The sequence below is a fragment of the Gigantopelta aegis genome, chromosome 4, assembly GCF_016097555.1.
Source record: "Gigantopelta aegis isolate Gae_Host chromosome 4, Gae_host_genome, whole genome shotgun sequence".
In the NCBI taxonomy this organism is placed as follows: domain Eukaryota; kingdom Metazoa; phylum Mollusca; class Gastropoda; order Neomphalida; family Peltospiridae; genus Gigantopelta; species Gigantopelta aegis.
This window is the reverse complement of record NC_054702.1, coordinates 1,879,197-1,899,948: the sequence shown is the minus strand read 5'-3', so window position 1 is coordinate 1,899,948 and position 20,752 is coordinate 1,879,197. Positions and strand designations below refer to the sequence as shown.

Sequence of the window (20,752 nt, the reverse complement as noted above, 5' to 3'; positions counted from 1 at the left end):
AGAAAACGTTTCTTACTGAGAACACCACGAAGGAAATGACCTGTACTGAATCTGACTTACGAAACCAACTTTAAGAAAACGTTTCTTACTGAGAACACCACGAAGGAAATTACCTGTACTGAATCTGACTTACGAAACCAACTTTAAGAAAACGTTTCTTACTGAGAACACCACGAAGGAAATGACCTGTACTGAATCTGACTTACGAACCCGACTTCTTTAATTAAAATCATATTTCTACACAAGGAAGAGTCGAAAGGACGGTTTAGCAAAGTGTTAAGCGCCTTATCTGCATCCAGGATTTGTGGCAGGGAACACAACAACTGACTGCCGCTGACGAAATAATAATAAGAAGATGGGGATAGATTGGCCACACGCTCCGGAAACCATCATCAGCTATCACCAGGCATGCTCTAACATGGAACCCAAGGCAAGCGAAGGCATGGAAGGCAAGCGAAAAGGAGGCCGTCCGAAGAAAACATGGCGAATTGACACCAGCAAGACAGACTATACCTGGAGACAGCTGAAAACAAAGAGCCGAGGACAGACGACTCCGGAGAGCGCTTGTCGACGGCATATGCTCCAGGAGTGGCAGTAGGCATAAGTACTTAGTAGGTGAGTGATCGCTTTCTTTAATCAATACCAAGTACTTTTTTTAATTGAGAGAATGACAATATAATACGCAAGGCCGTTTACACAGTTTCCGACCGTTCTGATAGCTTCTACTCTCCTCATCTGCACTATCGACAACCTTCTTTTTATTTGCCAGATGCTGCATGTAGCAAGGATCCGATTGCGCTTAGGTCCAGTCGACTACCGTACAGACGTGCTAAATATTGCGTATAAAGATGAATTCCATAAATACAACAACAATGGATACTGTCATCTTTGTCTCAGTATCGAAGCCATGTGAGGAAGTGAAAATAATTTACAATGACCCAGTCTTTCTGAAATATTTTTTATAACCATAAAAATGGTGTAAGTTCAGCTTTGTCTTTTACAAATAAACAAAAATAAAAAAGACGAAAAATAAAGGCTCCAGAGGGATTTGAACCCTCGACCTTCTGCTTAATAGGCAGACGCTATAACCAACTGAGATATAGAGCCACAGCTATAGTGTTTCTTCAGTCTAGAGCTGCTGTTATAAATTACTTTATCTGCCAGACGCTTATGACTCCATAGACCCATACTGCTAAAGTTCGCTAGACACGTTTATATATTCTTCATGCTATAGGCCCGTAAGAACGGTGTCTGGAGGGGGTGGGTGGGTACAGTGTCTAGTGGTGAGGGCACAAGCCATATTTTTATCTTTAATTATATATACATTTCGTCCAACTGGCCTATGTTAAAATAAATGAGCAAATCAGCAATCAGTGATATCGTTCGCGATCGCTAGCGCTTCTCCGTGGTACTGAATTCTATAAAATTAAAATACAATGACAGGACTTCTAGATTATGGTAGCCCCACTCCCAAGGCTAGTGATATTCAGCGTTGGGCTAGTAAATAATTACTATAACCAGCCCAACGGCTAGTGGAAAAAAACACCTTGTCAAATGCTGCATTTACTTATTTTGTAAATATGAATATCCTGCCCCTCTCTTTCCACCCCAATCTAAAGATTTTTAAGCTCAATCTTCCTCTTTAGGTGACATATCTGATTATTACTATTAGTAAAAATTTATTTATTTAAAGTAGGGCTAGTGAATTTTTAATCATGGCTAGTAACTTTTTAAAATCACTGATCCCATAGCTAGTGGATTTTTAAAACATTCCAGAACTGATCCATGGCGGCCAATATACATGGCGGCCAATATAGTGGCGGATTTTTACATGGCGGCCAAACATTCCATATACATGGCGGCCAATATACCGGCCAATGGCGGCCAATTTATGGCGGATGGCGGCCAATATACATGGCGGCCATATACATGGCGGCCAATATACATGGCGGCCAATATACATGGCGGCCAATACATGGCGGCCATATACATGGCGGCCAATACATGGCGGCCAATACATTAAACAACAAAAAGAACTTACCCAAAACGGGCACCAATCACCAAAACAACTAAACAATAAATGAATGAATGAATGAATGTTTAACGACACCCCAGCACGAACAATACATCGGCTATTGGGTGTCAAACTATGGTAATGCAAATAAATAAAGTGATGATCAACATCAATATAAAAATTAAAGACTTAAACAAAAACAGTGTAAAGAACTGTGCAAAAAGACAAATATCACAGAATTTTACGGATACTGAATTTTACTCAAAACTTCAATTTTGTGCTGTATTGGCCATTCTCAAAGAGAATGTTACACCCCTGCACCACGGTGAGTATACAGCACACGCAGGGGCAACTAAACAAAGTCAATGTCAGAGAGAGAGAGAGAGAGAGAGAGAGAGAGAGAGAGAGAGAGAGAGAGAGAGAGAGAGAGAGAGAGAGAGAGAGAGAGAGAGAGAAGGGGGGGGGGGGGGGGGACCTACCACTGCCATGCAGCTTACTTCTACAGAAAAGCAGCAAGGTATCTTTTATATGTACTTTCCAACAGACAAGACAGTACATCTGGTGTACCAGTCATGTAGCTAACACTTGTTGGAACGGAATGCAATGAACACGGTTGATTCTACGTCCCATTCCACCTCAGGTGACCAATTTTAAAGGCTGATCTGCAGAAAAATGATTTGCTGATTTTATGTACGGTGATTTTCGAGATATCAAAGTGGGAGAAGCACATATCCGAAGACGATAGTTTGTATTGAACTCTCACTGAGATGGTAAACAACAATGGATGCCGTCATCTTTGTCTCAGTATCGAAGCCATGTGAGAAAATGAAAATAATTTACAATTACTCAGTCTTTCTGAAGTATTTTCTATAACCATGAAAAGGGTGCAAGTTCAGTTTTGTCTTTTACAAATAAACAAAAAAGAAAAAAAAGAATGACAAATTAAAGGCTCCAGAGGGATTTGAACCCTCGACCTTCTGCTTACTAGGCAGACGCTCTAACCAACTGAGCTATAGAGCCACAGATATAGTGTTCCTACAGTCTAGAGCTGCTGTTATAAATTACTTTGTCTGCCAGACGCTTATGACTCTATAGACCCATACTGCTAACGTTCGCTAGACGGGTTTATATGTCCTTCACGCTATAGGCCCGTAAGAAGGGTGTCTGGAGGGTACAATGTCTGGTGGTGGAGGCACAAGCCATATTTGTATCTTTAATTACATACAGTAGGATAAAGAAGAAGGAAAAAAAACAGAGGGGAAAAACACATTTCGCCGAACATGCCATTGTTAAAATAAATGACTAAATCGGCAATCAATGATATCATTCGCGATCGGTAGCGCTTCTTCGTGGTACTGAATTCTATAAAATTAAAATATAATGACATTCACATTGGATGCGGCCATATACATGGCGGCCAATACATTAAAACAACAAAAAGAACCTACCCAAAACGGGCACCAATCGCCAAAACAACTAAAGTGTTAGAGAGAGAGAGAGAGAGAGAGAGAGAGAGAGAGAGAGAGAGAGAGAGAGAGAGAGAGAGAGAGAGAGAGAGAGGAGAGAGAGAGGTGTGACAGAGAGACAGACACACACACACACACACGGGGGGGGGGGGGAGACATGTCACTGCCATACAGATTACTTCTACACAAAAGCAGCAAGGTATCTTTTATAAGTACTTTCCAAAAGACAAGACAGTACATCTGGTGTACCAGTCATGTAGCTAACACTGGTTGGAACGGAATGCAATGAACACGGTTGATTCTACGTCCCATTCCACCTCAGGTGACCAATGTTAAAGGCTGATCTGCAGAAAAATTATTTCCCGATGTTATGTACGGTGATTTTCGAGATATCAAAGTGGGAGAAGCACACATCCGAAGACGATAGTTTCTACCGAACTCTTACTGAGATGTTAAATAATAATGGACCGGCCTCGGTGGCGTCGTGGTTAGGCCATCGGTCTACAGGCTGGTAGGTACTGGGTTCGGATCCCAGTTGAGGCATGGGATTTTAATTCAAATACCGACTCCAAACCCTGAGTGAGTGCTCCGCAAGGCTCAATGGGTAGGTGTAAACCATTTGCACCAACCAGTGATCCATAACTGGTTCAACAAAGTCCATGGTTTGTGCTATCCTGCCTGTGGGAAGCGCAAATAAAAGATCCCTAGCTGCTAATCGGAAAGAGTAGCCCATGTAGTGCCGACAGCGGGTTTTCTCTCAAAATCTGTGTGGTCCTTCACCATATGTCTGACGCCATATAACCGTAAATAAAATGTGTTGAGTGCGTCGTTAAATAAAACATTTCTTTCTTTCTTTCTTTAATAATGGATGCCGTCATCTTTGTCTCAGTATCGAAGCAATGTGAGGAACTGAAAATAATTTACAATGACCCAGTCTTTCTGAAGTATTTTCTATAACCATGAAAAGGGTGCAAGTTCACTTTTGTCTTTTACAAATAAACAAGACGGAAAAATAAAGGCTCCAGAGGGATTCGAACACTCGACCTTCTGCTTACTAGGCAGACGCTCTAACCAACTGAGCTACAGAGCCACAGCTATAGTATTATTTCAGTCTAGAGCTGCTGTTATAAATTACTCTATCTGCCAGACGCTTATGACTCTATAGACCCATACTGCTAAAGTTCGCTAGACACGTTTATATGTTCTTCACGCTATAGGCCCGTAACAACGGTTTCTGGAGGGGGTGGGTGGGTACAATATCTAGTGGTGGGGCACAAGCCATATTTTTATCTTTAATTATATAGAGTAGTGTAGCGTTCCTGGTTTTCAGTCTGTCTATCTTTTCATATTTTCCTTGGTTATTATATTCAGTTAAGATTCTGATTATATCTCTTACTAATTACATTAACAGCATGATCTAACTCTACTCACTTATCAATCTAATTAAAATTAGCTCCACTATTACATGTGGATCTAACACCAGCCAGTTGGAGCTCATGTCCACCAATCAAAACCTTACTTGCAGAATCCTGCCAGTGATTTAAAACTAACAACACTGCGTAGTCCCCAATGTCCAGGTAACATTTCGTCTGTAAATAATAATTTAAATATTGACCAATCACACTTCGCCTTTTATAACGTTATTTGGGAGCATACAAATTCTAAAAATATCGGGCGAGTCTATTTTAGTGGCCGCAGTACAGCGAACCATACCAATACGTACGGGGTGGGTTATTAGTCTTCAATTTTACATTAAAATTTATTTATTTATTTATATATAAAAAAAACTAAATCAGTCTTTAGTTTTACATTACAAATTATTTATTTTATAAAATAAAACATGTTTTAAGGCATTCGTAATTCACACGAAACATATATACCCTCAGGATAATTCGGAATGTTTTCAAATTATTTTTAAATCACTGACAGGATTCTGCAAGTAAGGTTTTGATTGGTGGAGGTGAGCTCCAACTGGCTGGTGTTAGATCCACATGTAATAGTGGAGCTAATTTTAATTAGATTGCCCACTTATGAATATCAGGAACGTTATTTTCTCATTTCTACGAGGGATAATACAATAAGTGTCGTGCAACCGTTTTAAATGTTGTCGGCAGAAGTCCGTGCAAGAGTGTGGCCTGACGGAATCAACCAATCAGGTTGGTCAGGTTAGATAATTTTTCGACGCACGTTATTCATCCCCACTTGCGCTCGGGTTTTTTTTGTGTGAGGTTAGTGTTTGTGTGCTGTGTTGTTTTTCGTTTTATATATATGTAAACATGTTTGCTTCCATTCCTAACTGTCTGCCCATTTAAATATACGTTTAACCAATGTTTATCTTATAAGTTTCGGTTATTAAAATTATAAATTAACTACCTAAAGCGACTCAGGCAAGGACCCGTGTTACGTGTAAGCCTACTGTAAGGTGTAATTGTCCCATATATAATTCCTTGTTTTTACCGTGCACGAACTGTCCGCTTAATCGTTTTGGCCGAGTTAGAGAATGGACGACCCGTCTGAATAAATTAAACCTGATTAAATTAGGATCTCGTTGATTTTAATAAGCGGTCTTCGTCATTGTCGATGGTTTGTAACCCCATTCCGAATAAGTGAGTCCTAATTATATGGATTAACGACTACTTTAATAGGGTGTTTTGGAAATCCCAAATTCTTCATGTGTATGTGTATATATACTCTTCAAAAGAAGAAACGCAAAACCACATTGTCGTAACATTTGGAGAATTGATTTAATTATTAAATGGTGAGTCCGATAATTACCAAATGTTGCAGGATTGTTCACAATTCACTCTAGTCCATTGTGAGTAAGTAATAGGACACACCACCAAGGTCAAGGTCATCTGGAGTCAATACCGGGTGTGGCCTCCGCGTGTGTTGACAACTGCCTGGCACCGCCTGCCCATTGAAGCGACCAGAGTACGCATGACGTCCCGGGGGATGGTGGCCCACTCGGCCTGCAAGGCTGCTGCCAGCTCGGGCAGGGTCTGGGGCTGTGGTTGTCGCTGTCGGAGGCGTCGGTCCAACTCGTCCCATAGATTCTCAATTGGGTTCAAATCCGGTGATATCGATGGCCAAGGAAGGACATTAATGTTGTTGTTCTGTAGGAAAGCCGTTGTGTGCTGTGTGAGGCCTGGCGTTGTCATGTTGGAACACTGCGTTGGCGTTGGCCATAACTGGAACGATGTGTGGCCGGAGGATCTGGTCAATGTAGCCCTGTGCATTCAGGTTGCCCTGCACGTGGACCAGGTCAGTTCTGCCAGTGTGTGAGATGGCTGCCCACACCATGACACTACCCCCGCCGAATCTGTCCACTTCCTGCACGCAGTTTGCCGCATAACGTTCACCACGACGCCTATACACGCGACATCTTCCATCATGACGTCGGAGCAGAAATCGGGACTCGTCACTGAACCCACACCTGTCTCCATCGCAGTTGAGGCCATTATCGATGAATCTGGCACCACTGCAGTCGGAGTCGACGGTGTTGTGGTGTTAAGATGACACCTCGAACTGGACGTCTGGCACGAATTCCTACCTCACGTAGGCGGTTCCGTACGGTCTGGTCGGATATCCTGCGCAAACCTGGTATTGCTGCGGCTGTGGAGGTGGCAGTAGTCAATCGTTCCCGAAGGTGGCGTACCCGAATGTAGCGGTCCTGCCCGGGGGTAGTGACCCGTGGTCGACCGGATCTAGGGAGGTCACGTGTTGATCCATGTTGCTGGTAACGGTCCCACAGTCTGGAGATGGTGCTTGGGGACACATGGAATGCCCTGGCAACGGCCGTTCTGGATTCGCCTGCGTCTAGTCGGCCGATGGCATTGTTTCTCTGCGGTTCACTGAGACGTGGCATGTCCTGGATTGTCAACTGTCGGCCAGATACAGAGGCCAGGCAAGCGAACACCCTGCACTTTTATACTGTCGGTGTTCATGTTGCACGTGCAGACAACGCACGTGCAGTGGTGACATGGTTTGCACGTGGCTGCGTTTTTGCGAATATTCACATTTTGAAACTTTATTTTACAGTAGCTGCGTTTTATCGAATGTAACCGTGGAAATGTGTTTGGGACATGCAATGACCTTATATTCACAAAGCATGAACCGGTAGGAAACATAAAATCGGAGTTATAACCCATTTGTACCCTTTTGCGTTTCTTTTTTTGAAGAGTTATATATATATATATATATATAATGTTCCTTTATATTATATAGCCCTCCTATGCCGTTGCTGAACGGCCAGAGTGTAAATAAATTCTGTTCTGTTCTGTTGTTGTTTGGGGTTTTTGGTGGGGTTTTAAAAATCTGCTGTATACTAAATTTTACATATTAATAGTGACGAATGGTAGCCGTTATTTGTTATTTATATAAAAAAATATTAGTCTAATCATGCACCAGTGAGTGACTGAGTGTTTTGCATTATACTTCAGAGGAACCAGGGAATCGACATTTTCCCTCCAAATGTATTTATTTTGTTTCAGTACTGGGCTAATAGTGTTAACTTCAGCAAGCTGCACAGAGGTTCTAGAATACGGTAGCCCGATGCCCGAGGACAGTGGTTTTTAGATTCGGGAACTAAAAATTACTTTTTGCGATCCCGATGGCAAGTGGTGAATAATAATAATAATAATAATAATAATAATAACAATAATAATAATAATAATCTACAACGCTACGATCGTACGAAAACAAAAGAAACATCTACAAGTCACTTCTTTCGATTTGCAAGCATTACAGAAACTGTTTTATAAAACGTTTTCTTTTGTATTTTGTTTTAACTTTGTTTGAGCTAAAAATTATGTATTTAAAATATAATTTCAGCGTAACTTTGAGGTAACCGATCAGGTAATCCACAGGTTACGCACATATAATTCACGTAACCGAACAATTGGTTACCTAGGTAAAAACCACGTGGACCGACTTCCGGTTACCTCAGATTTCGAAATATTGTCCTCTGCTTTGAAGGGGGCTGTCCAATATATATGATTTAACGGAGTTCGTGTACACCGGCATGGATGGGTAAGGTGTAGAGCCTAATTATTTGGTGTGTGCTGTCCTGCAGATGTAAATTTAATTCCGCGAATATTCTGTGTTGGGATTATCCACGACACATTCATACACGTCCCTAAATATAAATATTTATTTGTATGGATAGGTGGGTGTAAATTTATTTATTTAGTGGTAGTTAATTCATATATGGATCTTGGAGGACTACCATACATATTTGTTATTTGTTTGTACTCCCTCGAATAAATGTGTAATCTGTTTTTTGTTTGTTAGTTTGGGTTTTCTGTGCTAGCCAAGTCGGTCTGGTTTATAGCCTTCTAGAGAATTATTAATAGACTCTTAGTACCAGCAAAAGTCTACAACCGAAAGGGGTAGCCGAACCCGTGGTCCCCAGATTGGGACCCGAAAAGTAAATTTCATTACAGTAGGATAAAAGGAAGGGAAAAAAAAGGAGAAAAAAAGTACATTTCGTCCAACTGGCCAAATCGGCAATCAATCAATGCTATCGTTCGCGATCGCTAGCGCTCCTCCGTGATACTGAATTCTATAAGGGCGAGACGTAGCCCAGTGGCAAAGCGCTCGCTTGATGCGAGGTCGGTTTGGGATCGATCCCCGTCGGTAGACCCAGTGGGCTATTTCTCGCTCTAGCCAGTGCACCACGACTGGTACATCAAAGGCCGTGGTATGTGCTATCCTGTCTATGGGATGGTGCATATAAAAGATCCCTTGCTGCCAATCGAAAAGAGTAGCCCATGAAGTGCGACGGCGGGTTTTCTCTCTCAATATCTGTGTGGTCCTTAACCATATGTCCGACGCTATATAACCGTAAATAAAATGTGTGTCGTTAAATAAACCATTTCCTTCCTTCCCGCATTCTATAAAATTAAAATACAATGGCAACGGGTGCCGCCATATACATGGCGGCCATGCATATGCCTCGGCTAATGAGAGATGGCTATCTACACGGGGTCGTATTATTCTGGGAAAGCCCAGTAACAGACCAATGAATGAACGACACCCCAGCACGAAAAATACATCGGCTATTGGGTGTCAAACTATGGTAATGTAAACAAATAAAGTGATGATCAACATCAATATAAAAATTCAAGATTTAAATAAAAACATTGTAAAGAACTGTGCAAAAATACAAATATCACAAATAGATGCTGACCTTTATTCAAAATTTTAATTGTATCCCGAAGAAAACTAGGGGATTTGTGCTGTATTGGCCATTCTCAAAGAGAATGTTACACCCCTGCACCACGGTGAGGTAACAGCACGCGCAGGGGTGAAAGACCACCACATCCCATCTATACTTTCCCGTGATAAACACACGTGTAACATCTACCTATGATACTGAACAGTCGGTGAAAAGAATCGTTTAAATCTATATAACAGCTATTTTTAATCTATGAAAAATTGGGTTAGAATCTTAACTCGGTCGAATTAGCTCAGTGAACCCATTCTCTGGTTGTTTTTTTCCAGTTCACTACAGTTGTAATATCAAAGTCCGTGATATACACTGGCCTGTCTGTGGGATGGTGCATATAAAACATCTCTCGGTCTGTGATATACACTGGCCTGTCTGTGGGATGGTGCATATAAAAGATCTCTCACTACAGCTGTAATATCAAAGTCCGTGATATACACTGGCCTGTCTGTGGGATGGTGCATATAAAACATCTCTCGGTCTGTGATATACACTGTCCTGTCTGTGGGATGGTGCATATAAAACATCTCTCACTACAGCTGTAATATCAAAGTCCGTGATATACATTGGCCTGTCTGTGGGATGGTGCATATAAAAGATCTCACTACAGCTGTAATATCAGTCCTACAGCTGTAATATCAAAGTCCGTGATATACACTGTCCTGTCTGTGGGATGGTGCATATAAAAGATCTCACTACAGCTGTAATATCAGTCCTACAGCTGTAATATCAAAGTCCGTGATATACACTGTCCTGTCTGTGGGATGGTGCATATAAAACATCTCTCACTTCTAATGGAAAACTGTAGCGGGTTTTCTCTACGTGTCAAAATTACCAAATGTTTGACATCCAATAGCCGATGATTAATTAATCAATATGCTCCAGTAGTGTTTTTAAACAAAACAAACTTAAAACAAACTTTAAACAAACATTTTAACTGAAAAATTGAAAACAATTTACAATGACTCAGTCTTTTTGAAGTATTTGCTTTAAATTTCAAAAAAGGGAGCATGTTCTGTTTTTTTACAAATAAACAAAAGTTAATGACGGAAATAAAGGCTTCAGAGGGATTCGAACCCTCGACCTTCTGCTTACTAGGCAGACGCTCTAACCAACTGCGCTATAGAGCCACAGCTGTAGATTGCTGTTATACAGAGCTGCTGTTCTAAACTACTTTGTTCCCCCCCCCCCCCCACAATCACCAGACAGTATGATTGTAACGGTCTCCCAGACGCTTATAAAAGTTAGTTTGTTTTGTTTAACGACACCACTAGAGCACATTGATTAATTAAATCATTGGTTAAAACTAGGGTTTGCGCCTTTAATGATTGAGTGTAACATTTAATATACACTTGATTGTAATATCTGGGTTACATTTAAAATACACTTGATTGTAATATTCGGGTAACATTTAATATACACTTGATTGTAATATCCGGGTTTCGTCTGTCTCTTTCACTCACTGTCTGCATTTTATTATCTGTCTCTATTTCTGTCTTTCTCTCTCTCGTCAAAAACAAAGAAAAAAAGTTAGTTTGTTTTGTTTAATGACATCACTAGAGCATATTGATTAATTAGTCATTGGCTATTGGATGTAACATTTTTAGTCATTCTTATACATAGTCATCGGAGGAAATCCGCTCCATTGTCTCAATGCAGCAAGAGATATGCACTTTCCCACAGACAGGACAGCACATAGCTCGACCTTTGACCAGTTGTGCTGCACTGGTTGGGACGTGAAAAAATCCAATAAGTTGAATGGATCCACCGAGGTGGTTCGATCCTGCGACGTAAGCATGGGCGTATGGGGACTCTTTGATTTAGGGGGGCTGGAGGGGTTTATTTGCCCGAAATTTTACCCAGATAAAAACTGCCCGAATTTTCCCCACTGTTATGCCCGATTTTTTTTTTTTGGGGGGGGGGGGGGGGGGGGCATGGACGTAAGCACCTCAAGCCAGCACTCATCGACTGAACTAAAACGATTCTATATCCTCCCATAATGTTTTCGAGCAGATAAGCAAATATTGCAAATTTCTGTAATGAATTCTGAATTAAAAGCTAAATAATCTTTCTTAACTGTTCATTGCAATATAATCCACGAAACAGACATAATTATAGATGTTAAACACAATACTGGTTGCAGCAGAAAAGTTTTTCTGACATCGTGTCTGGATATATTGTAAGTGAATGACGTATTCAATATTTATATACACAAAGCAGACGGCACATCGAGTGCAGATGTAGCCGATGCAGTAAAGTGCTACGTTTGTATTTACATGATGGTATGTACCCAAAACTTGGACAGCGATTCATTAACATTATTTTTCAATAGATTAATTGCCATAATTACACAAGGAAGTTTTATAGGCAACATTTTTGTAACAAACGATGCACAACTTCTTGTCAATCTACGATATTTGTTGACGTCACACCTTCAGTATGCACGTGGAAAATCGCATATAAATGAGCTGTTCGAAAACATGATGATCGAATTTATATGACGGTACGATATATAACGGACTCGTAAAGCAATACATTCCCAGTCTGTAGCTCCACGCGGTAAGACGTGTTTGTTTCGCTGGTGCACACTGCACGTGCTTTTGTGCTCGACTTTGGGAATCCTTCATTTCGTTGTTTTTGTCAGCGAAATGAAGTTTTCTACTGGGATGTATGCGGCCATTGGAACTGATTGAACGCTGGAACGCTTCTCGTTTCGACAGTCTGCACCACCAGGTTGGATTCTGTTTCAGCGAGATTCCTCACCTCCACGTCATTTCTCCGTTTGACTATGTTGACTTGTTTTTTCGTGACTCGTATGACGGCCATTCTGCAGAACGCCACGGTTGTTCGCGTTTAGTCTCATACATGTCCGAGCCTGTCCTAGCAGCACTGGAAGATTGACCGCCCCACTCTAATAAGAAATAGGAAGCAGGGTCTTTTCTAGACTTTACTTAGCTTTATAGTGATACCATCTCGTATCCTCCGGAGTCGGGGCCCGTCCGCACCACTATACCAACCCATGACTACTGGACTATACCCTAGTCTGATACTCTCTCTCGTTCAGACGGATCCAGCTTCTCAAGATCTGTATTTCAGCCTAGCACTACACCTTCAACGTCTATCGACTGTCAATCTAGGGGTTTTCTTGACGGGATGAAACCCATCTCGTCCCTATAAGCTGTGCACCCAAACGGCCTTAACGAGGCCACTCACGTGGACATATCGATCGGACTTTAAACTTTTAGATCTGCGTTCAAAAGTTTGTCGAAATACTCTTTTTTTTAATTATTAAATAGTCCGATCCTCTCTTTTTTTCTTTTTTTTTAAAATTTATTCTATTAACTTTTTCACTAATTGCTATTTTCAAAATTCTGCCCCCTTTCAACTCTAACCCCACTCCCCCCTCCTCCATCTTGAGTCAGGTCACCGATCTTATCGGAGGTCGGACTCGGAGATGGGCGTGTTCGAAACCCAAGTGGTATATGGGCACGTTAAACAAGTTATCATCATCATCCCCCTGCGCGTGCTGTAACCTCACCGTGGTGCAGGGGTGTAACATTATCTTTGAGAATGGCCAATACAGCACAAAATTGAAGTTTTGAGTAAAATTCGGTGTCCGTAAAATTCTGTGATATTTGTATTTGTATTTTTGCACAGTTCTTTACATTGTTTTTGTTTAAACCTTGAATTTTTATATTGATGTTGATCATCACTTTATTTATTTGCATTACCATAGTTTGACACCCAATAGCCGAAGAATTTTTCGTGCTGGGGTGTCGTTAAACATTCATTCATTCATTCATTCATTCATTCATTCATCATCATAAAGCAATATAAACCCATACGTCGTGGGTCTGTGTGTTCATGTCTTTATTTCTCTTTAGGTCGAGGCATCAACATTGGTCTGCTTGTCTGCTTCCATTTTTATTTTACGGGACCGTCAAAATCGTCGTCCAAATTATTTAAAACTTAAAAACGACCTATTTTGAATTATTTTGTCCAACCATTTTTCTGTCCTGGAGAGGCAGTCCAAACCGGTGGACTGAGTCCTCTGAATAGCGGGCTGGAACTTTAATTGGATATAGGCACGTCAAGTAAATAAGTAGTTAGTAAGTAAGTAGTAAGTAATTAGTAAGAAAGTAGTAAGAAAGTGATTAGTAAGTAATTAGTAAGTAGTTAAGTAAGTACTACTTACTATGTAGTTAGTAACTAGTATGTAGTTAGTAGTTAGTAAGAAGTAATTAGTAGTAAGTAATTAGTAATTAATTGGTAGGGAAGTGGTAGGTAGGTGGTAGGTAGGTAGGTAGGTAGGTGGGTGGTAGGTAGATAGGTGGTAGGTAGATAGGTGGTAGGTAGGTGGTAGTAAAGAAGTAGGTAGGTAGGTAGTAAAGAAGTAGGTAGTAAAGAAGTAGTAAGTAGTAGTAAAGAAGTAGTAGGGGGTAAGGGGGGGGGGTAAGGGGGTAGGTAAGTTAGTTGGTAAGTAAGTAAGCATAAAGCAAAAGTTCGCCAGACAGGTTTATGTGTACTTCACGTTACAGGCCCGTAGGAACGATGTCTGGAGGTGAGATACATCCTCTAGTGGAGGGAACAAGCCATAGCAATATCTCTATTTATATAGAGTAGGATCAGTGTTACTGAATTCCATAAGTACAATGGCAATGGATGCCGCCATATAGCCTCGCAAACGAGAGACAGTTTGCTTTGAACACAAAAAAGGAAACAAGTTCTGTCTTGTCTTTTACAAAGAAACGCTCCAGAGGAATTCGAACCCTCGACCTTCTGCTTACTAGGCAGACGCTCTAACCAACTGAGCTATAGAGCCACGGCTGCAGTGTCGTTTCAATCTGGAGCTGCTGTTGTAAGCAGTTTGTTTCTCACAATCACCCGATTCTTGGTCTCCCACAAGCTTAATCATTTCACACAAACATACCGCAAAACTTCGCTACATTGGTTAATAATATATTCTTCACGTTACGGACCCGTAGAAACATGTCTGGAGTGGGGTGGGGTTGGGTGTCAGTGTGGATGTTTAGTTAAAGTAGGATTGAACCCCCCCCCCCCCCCCCCCCCCCCCAACAACAACAACAGAAAAACCAACAACATTGTTTCCATTAGTAGCAAGAGATCTGTTATATGCACCATCCCACAGACAGAATAGCACATACCACAACTTTTGACATGCCAGTCGTGGTGTACTAGCTGGAACGAGAAATAGCCCAATGGGGCTACCTACGGGGATCGATCCCAAGCCTACCGCGCATCAAGTGGGCACTTTACCACTGGGGTACGTCTCGCCCCTTTTAGTGTAAAGACAAACATAACAGGCCAGATTTACAAAGCTTTGTCTTACATGCGTGTAACTACATACATTTACAAAGCTTAAACACCTGTTTGTCTTACACGCGTGTAACTACACATTTACAATGCTCAAACTCCTGTTTATGTCTTACACGCGTGTAACTACACATTTACAATGCTCAACACTTGTTTATGTCTTGCACACGTGTAACTACACATTTACAATGCTAAAACACCTGTTTGTCTTGCACACATGTAACTACACATTTACAATGCTCAAACACCTGTTTATGTCTTGCACACATGTAACTACACATTTACAATGCTCAAACACCTGTTTATGTCTTACACGCGTGTAACTACACATTTACAATGCTCAAACACGTGCGTTTAAGTAAAACAGGCTTCGTAAATTCGGCCCTGTGAATATAGTATTATTGTACAAGCCTAGACTATATTTTACAAGCCTAGACTAGATTGTTTTCATTTCCGCATTTTAAACAGGTCTACTGTGATAATTCAGACACACGTCCCCTGGTTCCCGTGGGCTTGATATCGAACAAAAACGAACTGTAATATGCGATACTATGCCTTTAACAAATGCGTCTTACTCCGGTACAAAAAATGAAATGGATTTGATATCACCAATTATTTTATTATTGTCCAAATTCTGTACCTAGCAGATCGTTGTACATTTTAATGTCGGTTTTATAACGCAGTTTACAAAAACCGACCAGTGTATTTGATCGATCTGAAAGGACAACCAAAAGCACTGCATAACATATTACGAGTTTGCGACACCCAACACACACGTTGTAGGTCAAAGCACAGTAGGCTACCAGGAAATATATTCAGGGCCGAACCTAGTCTAAAATTAGTGGGGTGGCAGTACACAAAGAATCGGAGCTCAGTAATAAAGGATATTCTCCAGGACAGACCAATACACGGCCCCTTTCGCATTTTTCTAGGGGGTGCAGCTTCTCCCCCTAGCCTTCCACTAAGAACAGCCCTGATGTCATACCGAGGGTGAGTCCTATGCGTCTACCAGTCTGCGCAAGTTTACTGTTTCTTAAAATTACTACTTTACGAAATGAATGAAAAGATATAAATTATTTATATTGGTTTTGTGAAAAAGTTCAAGTTTGTTTTGTTTAACGACACCACTAGAGCACATTAATTAATCATCGGTTATTGGATGTCAAACATTTGGTAATTCTGACTAGTAGTCATCACTGGAAACCCGCTACATTTTTCCTAATGCAGTAAGGGATCTTTTGTATGTACTTTCTCACAGACAGGAAAGCACATACCATGGCCTCTTACCAGTTGTGGTGCACTGGTTGGAACGAGAAACCCCCCAATCCTGCGACTCAAGCACCTGAGACGAGTGCTCCACCGACTGAGCTAAATCCCGCCCCTTGTTTTGTGAAAACGATACACGTACATGTGTATTATAAATAATTGAAATGCCCCACCTCTGGTTCACTCGTAGAACCGCCCCTTGTTTTGTGGAAACGATACACGTACATGTGTATTATAAATAATTGAAATGCCCCACGCTCTGGTTATCACTCGTAGAACCGCCCCTTGTTTTGTGAAAACGATACACGTACAGGTGTATTATAAATCATTGAAATGCCCCACGCTCTGGTTATCACTCGTAGAACCGCCCCTTGTTTTGTGAAAACGATACACGTACAGGTGTATTATAAATAAATTAAATGCCCCACGCTCTGGTTATCACTCGTAGAACCGCCCGGCGATTCTATTTTCAGCACCGCGGTCACAATCTGTTTGTTTAAGCCGATCAGGTCGACGTTACTCGACGTACTTGGTGTTATGTATATATATATATATAACCGAACATGACTAGAACTAGCACGTGAAGTCATGAAGACTGCCATTCTTTGTTTTCTCGGTAAGTTGCAACTAACGTTTGATTCTATTTTTGTTCTGTTTTAAGAAAAAATATTTTTCTATTTTATATGTAAATTAGCTGGAATATTCTCGAATATATATATGACATGAAAACAGGATAGGGCTAGATGATAGTAAATGACATTGCAGAAATATGTACATAAATAATGCACATGTGTTATTGTGTTTGTGTGTGACCAACCGAAACTGGCAGCCAATATACTGGTTAATCCTCCCCCCCCCCCCAAAAAAAAAAACCCCAAAAAAAAACAAACCCACCCACCCCTACAACGACCCCCCCCGAAACAACCCCCCCCAAACCCCAACAAAAAACAACAACAAAAAACCCCAACAACCAACATAAAAAACCCCACAACAAAACAAAACAACGAAACATTACAGATTCGGTATTCGCTTGACTTGTGAATCTGAGATGAAGAAAATTTAGGTTGTCTTTGCCTGGACTTTCCCTATTTTCGCGGTGCCTATGCCTATTCGTACATTCTTGAAATATCTCCCATGTCTCATTACAGTAGAAAAACCCAACATGTTTAATTTTATAAAGTTTGAAATAAAGAGTTCCGGTTTTGCTATTTGTTGATAAATAAACGTACAAGTGACCGATGTTGTGCAATACGATAAGACGGCAGTTGAATTTTGAAGAAGATGCCGGGTTGAAACACGCGTGTTTGGACCTGCCTGTCAGCTACACGCAAAACTGTGAAGCAATGTTATAATTAGGACGAATATAGACTACGATTTATGACTGCCAGTAACACGATTGCGATCTGCTGTGAACAATAATGAGCCATGTTGTAGTGTACTATACCCATGGACGTCCAAACGAGTGTATAATATCAAATGCAATGCGCAGTAAAATAGCAAAATGGTTATAGTTACCCCCCCCAAAAAAAAAACTACAACATCAACATCACACACACAAAGGCGCACGTACACACACACACACATACATACATACATACATACACGAGAGAGAGAGGGGGGGGGAGAGAGGAACCCCCCCCCCCCCACACAACACCACTCATCCCCACCTCCAAGACCAAACAAAAACACAAGACTATTAAATTAGAGCCTGAGCCAAAACGAAAACGGTGGCCAGGGCGGACACGCTTGAACCTCAGTTGGATATGGCCACGTTAAAGAGTATTCAGACCCAGATCTAAATTCAGATTATAAAGCACCTTCTTATATTCTTCTAGGGCAATTCCTTTCCTCATTCCCCTCCCCGTTAGGTGTCGTCCTGTAGATCCACCAGCTTGAATTGGGAACTTCCCGTCTTCTCCAGAAAGGGTAGCTGTGACCCGTGGTGCAGGTCTATCCATCCCACTGTGACCCTGTCACGGGAAGGTAGTCAAAGTGTGATGCCACACTTGGTGCTTATACAACGTTTTGAATCTGGACTCGTGACTGTAATAGAGTCTGAGACAATAATGTCACGACAACGCCATACATACTGTATGTGCGTATGACGTCATTAGAGATTGAGTCTGGACTCGTGACTGGCCTAGTGCTTATAAAACGTTTAAAGGGTAGACTCGAGACTCTAAGAGAGTCTGAAACACTAATACCATGACAACGCCATACAAATTGTATGCTTGTGACTAATAGTCTGAAACACTAATGCCATGACAACGCCATACAAATAGTATGCGTGTGACATAATTAGAGATCGAGTCTGGACTCGTGACTGTAATAGTCTGAAACACTAATGCCATGACAACGCCATACAAATAGTATGCGTGTGACATAATTAGAGATTGAGTCTGGACTCTAAAACTTTTATAAGCAGGTCATCCCTAACATTATGTGGATTCGACCTTGGTTGATATCAAACATAGACACTAAACTATATGCGATGATAGGGAGTTGAAGAGGCGTAAGGTGACCACACTGACTTCTCTCTCACCAAACATTAACCACTGTTGGAGAGTCGCAGACCATATACCTTAAAAATAGCCTAAACCAAAGAACACAAAATTAAATGCAGAATTAATTATGATTCTTATTGTTTTTTGTTTTATTTTCCAGTCTGTGTGTTTTGCACAGGACAGGAATGTGACCAGAAGAAAGCGACAGAGTGTTTGACGCCAAAGATGGACTCCGTGAACTCTGCCAAACGGTCAGGGAATATCACAGCTCAGTGCGCGTGAGTGGTCGCCCATCAAAGGAATAAATGTGTCATATCCAAGCAATGTACCTACCTACTTACCTACCTCACCTTCACATCCACTAACCTACCCACCAACACATCCACTAATCTACCTACCTCCACATCCACTAACCGACTTACCTTCACATCCACTAACCTACCTACCTTCACATCCACTAACCCACCTACCTTCACATCCACTAACCCACTTACCTTCAAATCCACTAACCTACCTGCCTTCACATCAGCTAACCCACCTACCTTCACATCCACTAACCTACTTACCTTCACATCCACTAACCTACTTACCTTCACATCCACTAACCTACTTACCTTCACATACACTAACCTACCTACCTTCACATCCACTAACCTAACCATCAACACATCCACTAATCTACCTACCTTCACATCCACTAACCTACCCACCAACACATCCACTAATCTACCTACCTTCACATCCACTAACCTAACCATCAACACATCCACTAACCTACCTATCTTCACATCCACTAACCTACCCACCAACACATCCACTAACCTACCCACCTTCACATCCACTAACCTACCCACCAACACATCCACTAACCTACCCACCAACACATCCACTAACCTACCCACCAACACATCCACTAACCTACCTATCTTCACATCCACTAACCTACCCACCAACACATCCACTAACCTACCCACCTTCACATCCACTAACCTACCCACCAACACATCCACTAACCTACCCACCAACACATCCACTAACCTACCCACCAACACATCCACTAACCTACCCACCAACACATCCACTAACCTACCTATCTTCACATCCACTAACCTACCCACCAACACATCCACTAACCTACCCACCTTCACATCCACTAACCTACCCACCAACACATCCACTAACCTACCCACCAACACATCCACTAATCTACCTACCTTCACATCCACTAACCCACCTACCTTCACATCCACTAACCCACCTACCTTCACATCCACTAACCCACCTACCTTTACATCAACTAACCTACTTACCTTCAAATCCACTAACCTACCTACCTTTATATCCACTAACCTACCGACCTTCACATTAACTAACCTACTTACCTTCAAATCCACTAACCCACCGACTTCACATCCACTAACCACCTACCTTCACATCCACTAACCACCGACCTTCACATACAGTAACCTACTTTCCTTCACATCCACTAACCCACCTACCTTCACATCCACTAACCCACTTACCTTCAAATCCACTAACCCACCTACCTTCACATCCACTAACCCACCTACCTTCATATCCACTAACCCACCTACCTTCACATCCACTAACCCACCTACCTTCACATCCACTAACCCACCTACCTTCAAATCCACTAACCCACCGACTTCACATCCACTAACCACCTACCTTCACATCCACTAACCACCGACCTTCACATACAGTAACCTACTTACCTTCACATCCACTAACCACCTACCTTCACATCCACTAACCTACTTACCTTCACATACAGTAACCTACTTACGTTCACATCCACTAACCCACCTACCTTCACATACGTTAACCTACTTACCTTCACATCCACTAACCTACCTACCTTCACATACAGTAACCTACTTACCTTCACATCCACTAACCACCTACCTTCACATCCACTAAC

At 41.6% G+C, this 20,752-nt stretch overlaps 1 protein-coding gene and 5 non-coding genes across 6 annotated transcripts in view; 1 reads left to right on the top strand and 5 right to left on the bottom strand.

The window, feature by feature from the left end:
* Positions 1 to 1,033: 1,033 nt before the first annotated feature.
* On the bottom strand, positions 1,034 to 1,107 carry Trnan-auu. Its single transcript has one exon. It is a non-coding gene; the product is annotated as a tRNA-Asn (tRNA).
* A 1,853-nt stretch (positions 1,108 to 2,960) lies between these two features.
* Positions 2,961 to 3,034, bottom strand: Trnat-agu. Its single transcript has one exon. It is a non-coding gene; the product is annotated as a tRNA-Thr (tRNA).
* A 1,462-nt stretch (positions 3,035 to 4,496) lies between these two features.
* Trnat-agu lies at positions 4,497 to 4,570 on the bottom strand. Its single transcript has one exon. It is a non-coding gene; the product is annotated as a tRNA-Thr (tRNA).
* A 6,192-nt stretch (positions 4,571 to 10,762) lies between these two features.
* Positions 10,763 to 10,836, bottom strand: Trnat-agu. Its single transcript has one exon. It is a non-coding gene; the product is annotated as a tRNA-Thr (tRNA).
* A 3,614-nt stretch (positions 10,837 to 14,450) lies between these two features.
* Positions 14,451 to 14,528, bottom strand: Trnat-agu. The gene has a single exon. It is a non-coding gene; the product is annotated as a tRNA-Thr (tRNA).
* A 2,236-nt stretch (positions 14,529 to 16,764) lies between these two features.
* The window catches only part of LOC121372009, a 9,087-nt gene continuing 5,099 nt past the window's right edge, over positions 16,765 to 20,752 (top strand). Inside the window, exons 1-2 of the mRNA XM_041498248.1 lie at positions 16,765 to 16,922; positions 18,971 to 19,088. Of these exons, the coding sequence (XP_041354182.1) occupies positions 16,895 to 16,922; positions 18,971 to 19,088 (146 nt within the window). The 5' untranslated portion in view covers positions 16,765 to 16,894. The remainder of the gene's footprint in view (positions 16,923 to 18,970; positions 19,089 to 20,752) is intronic.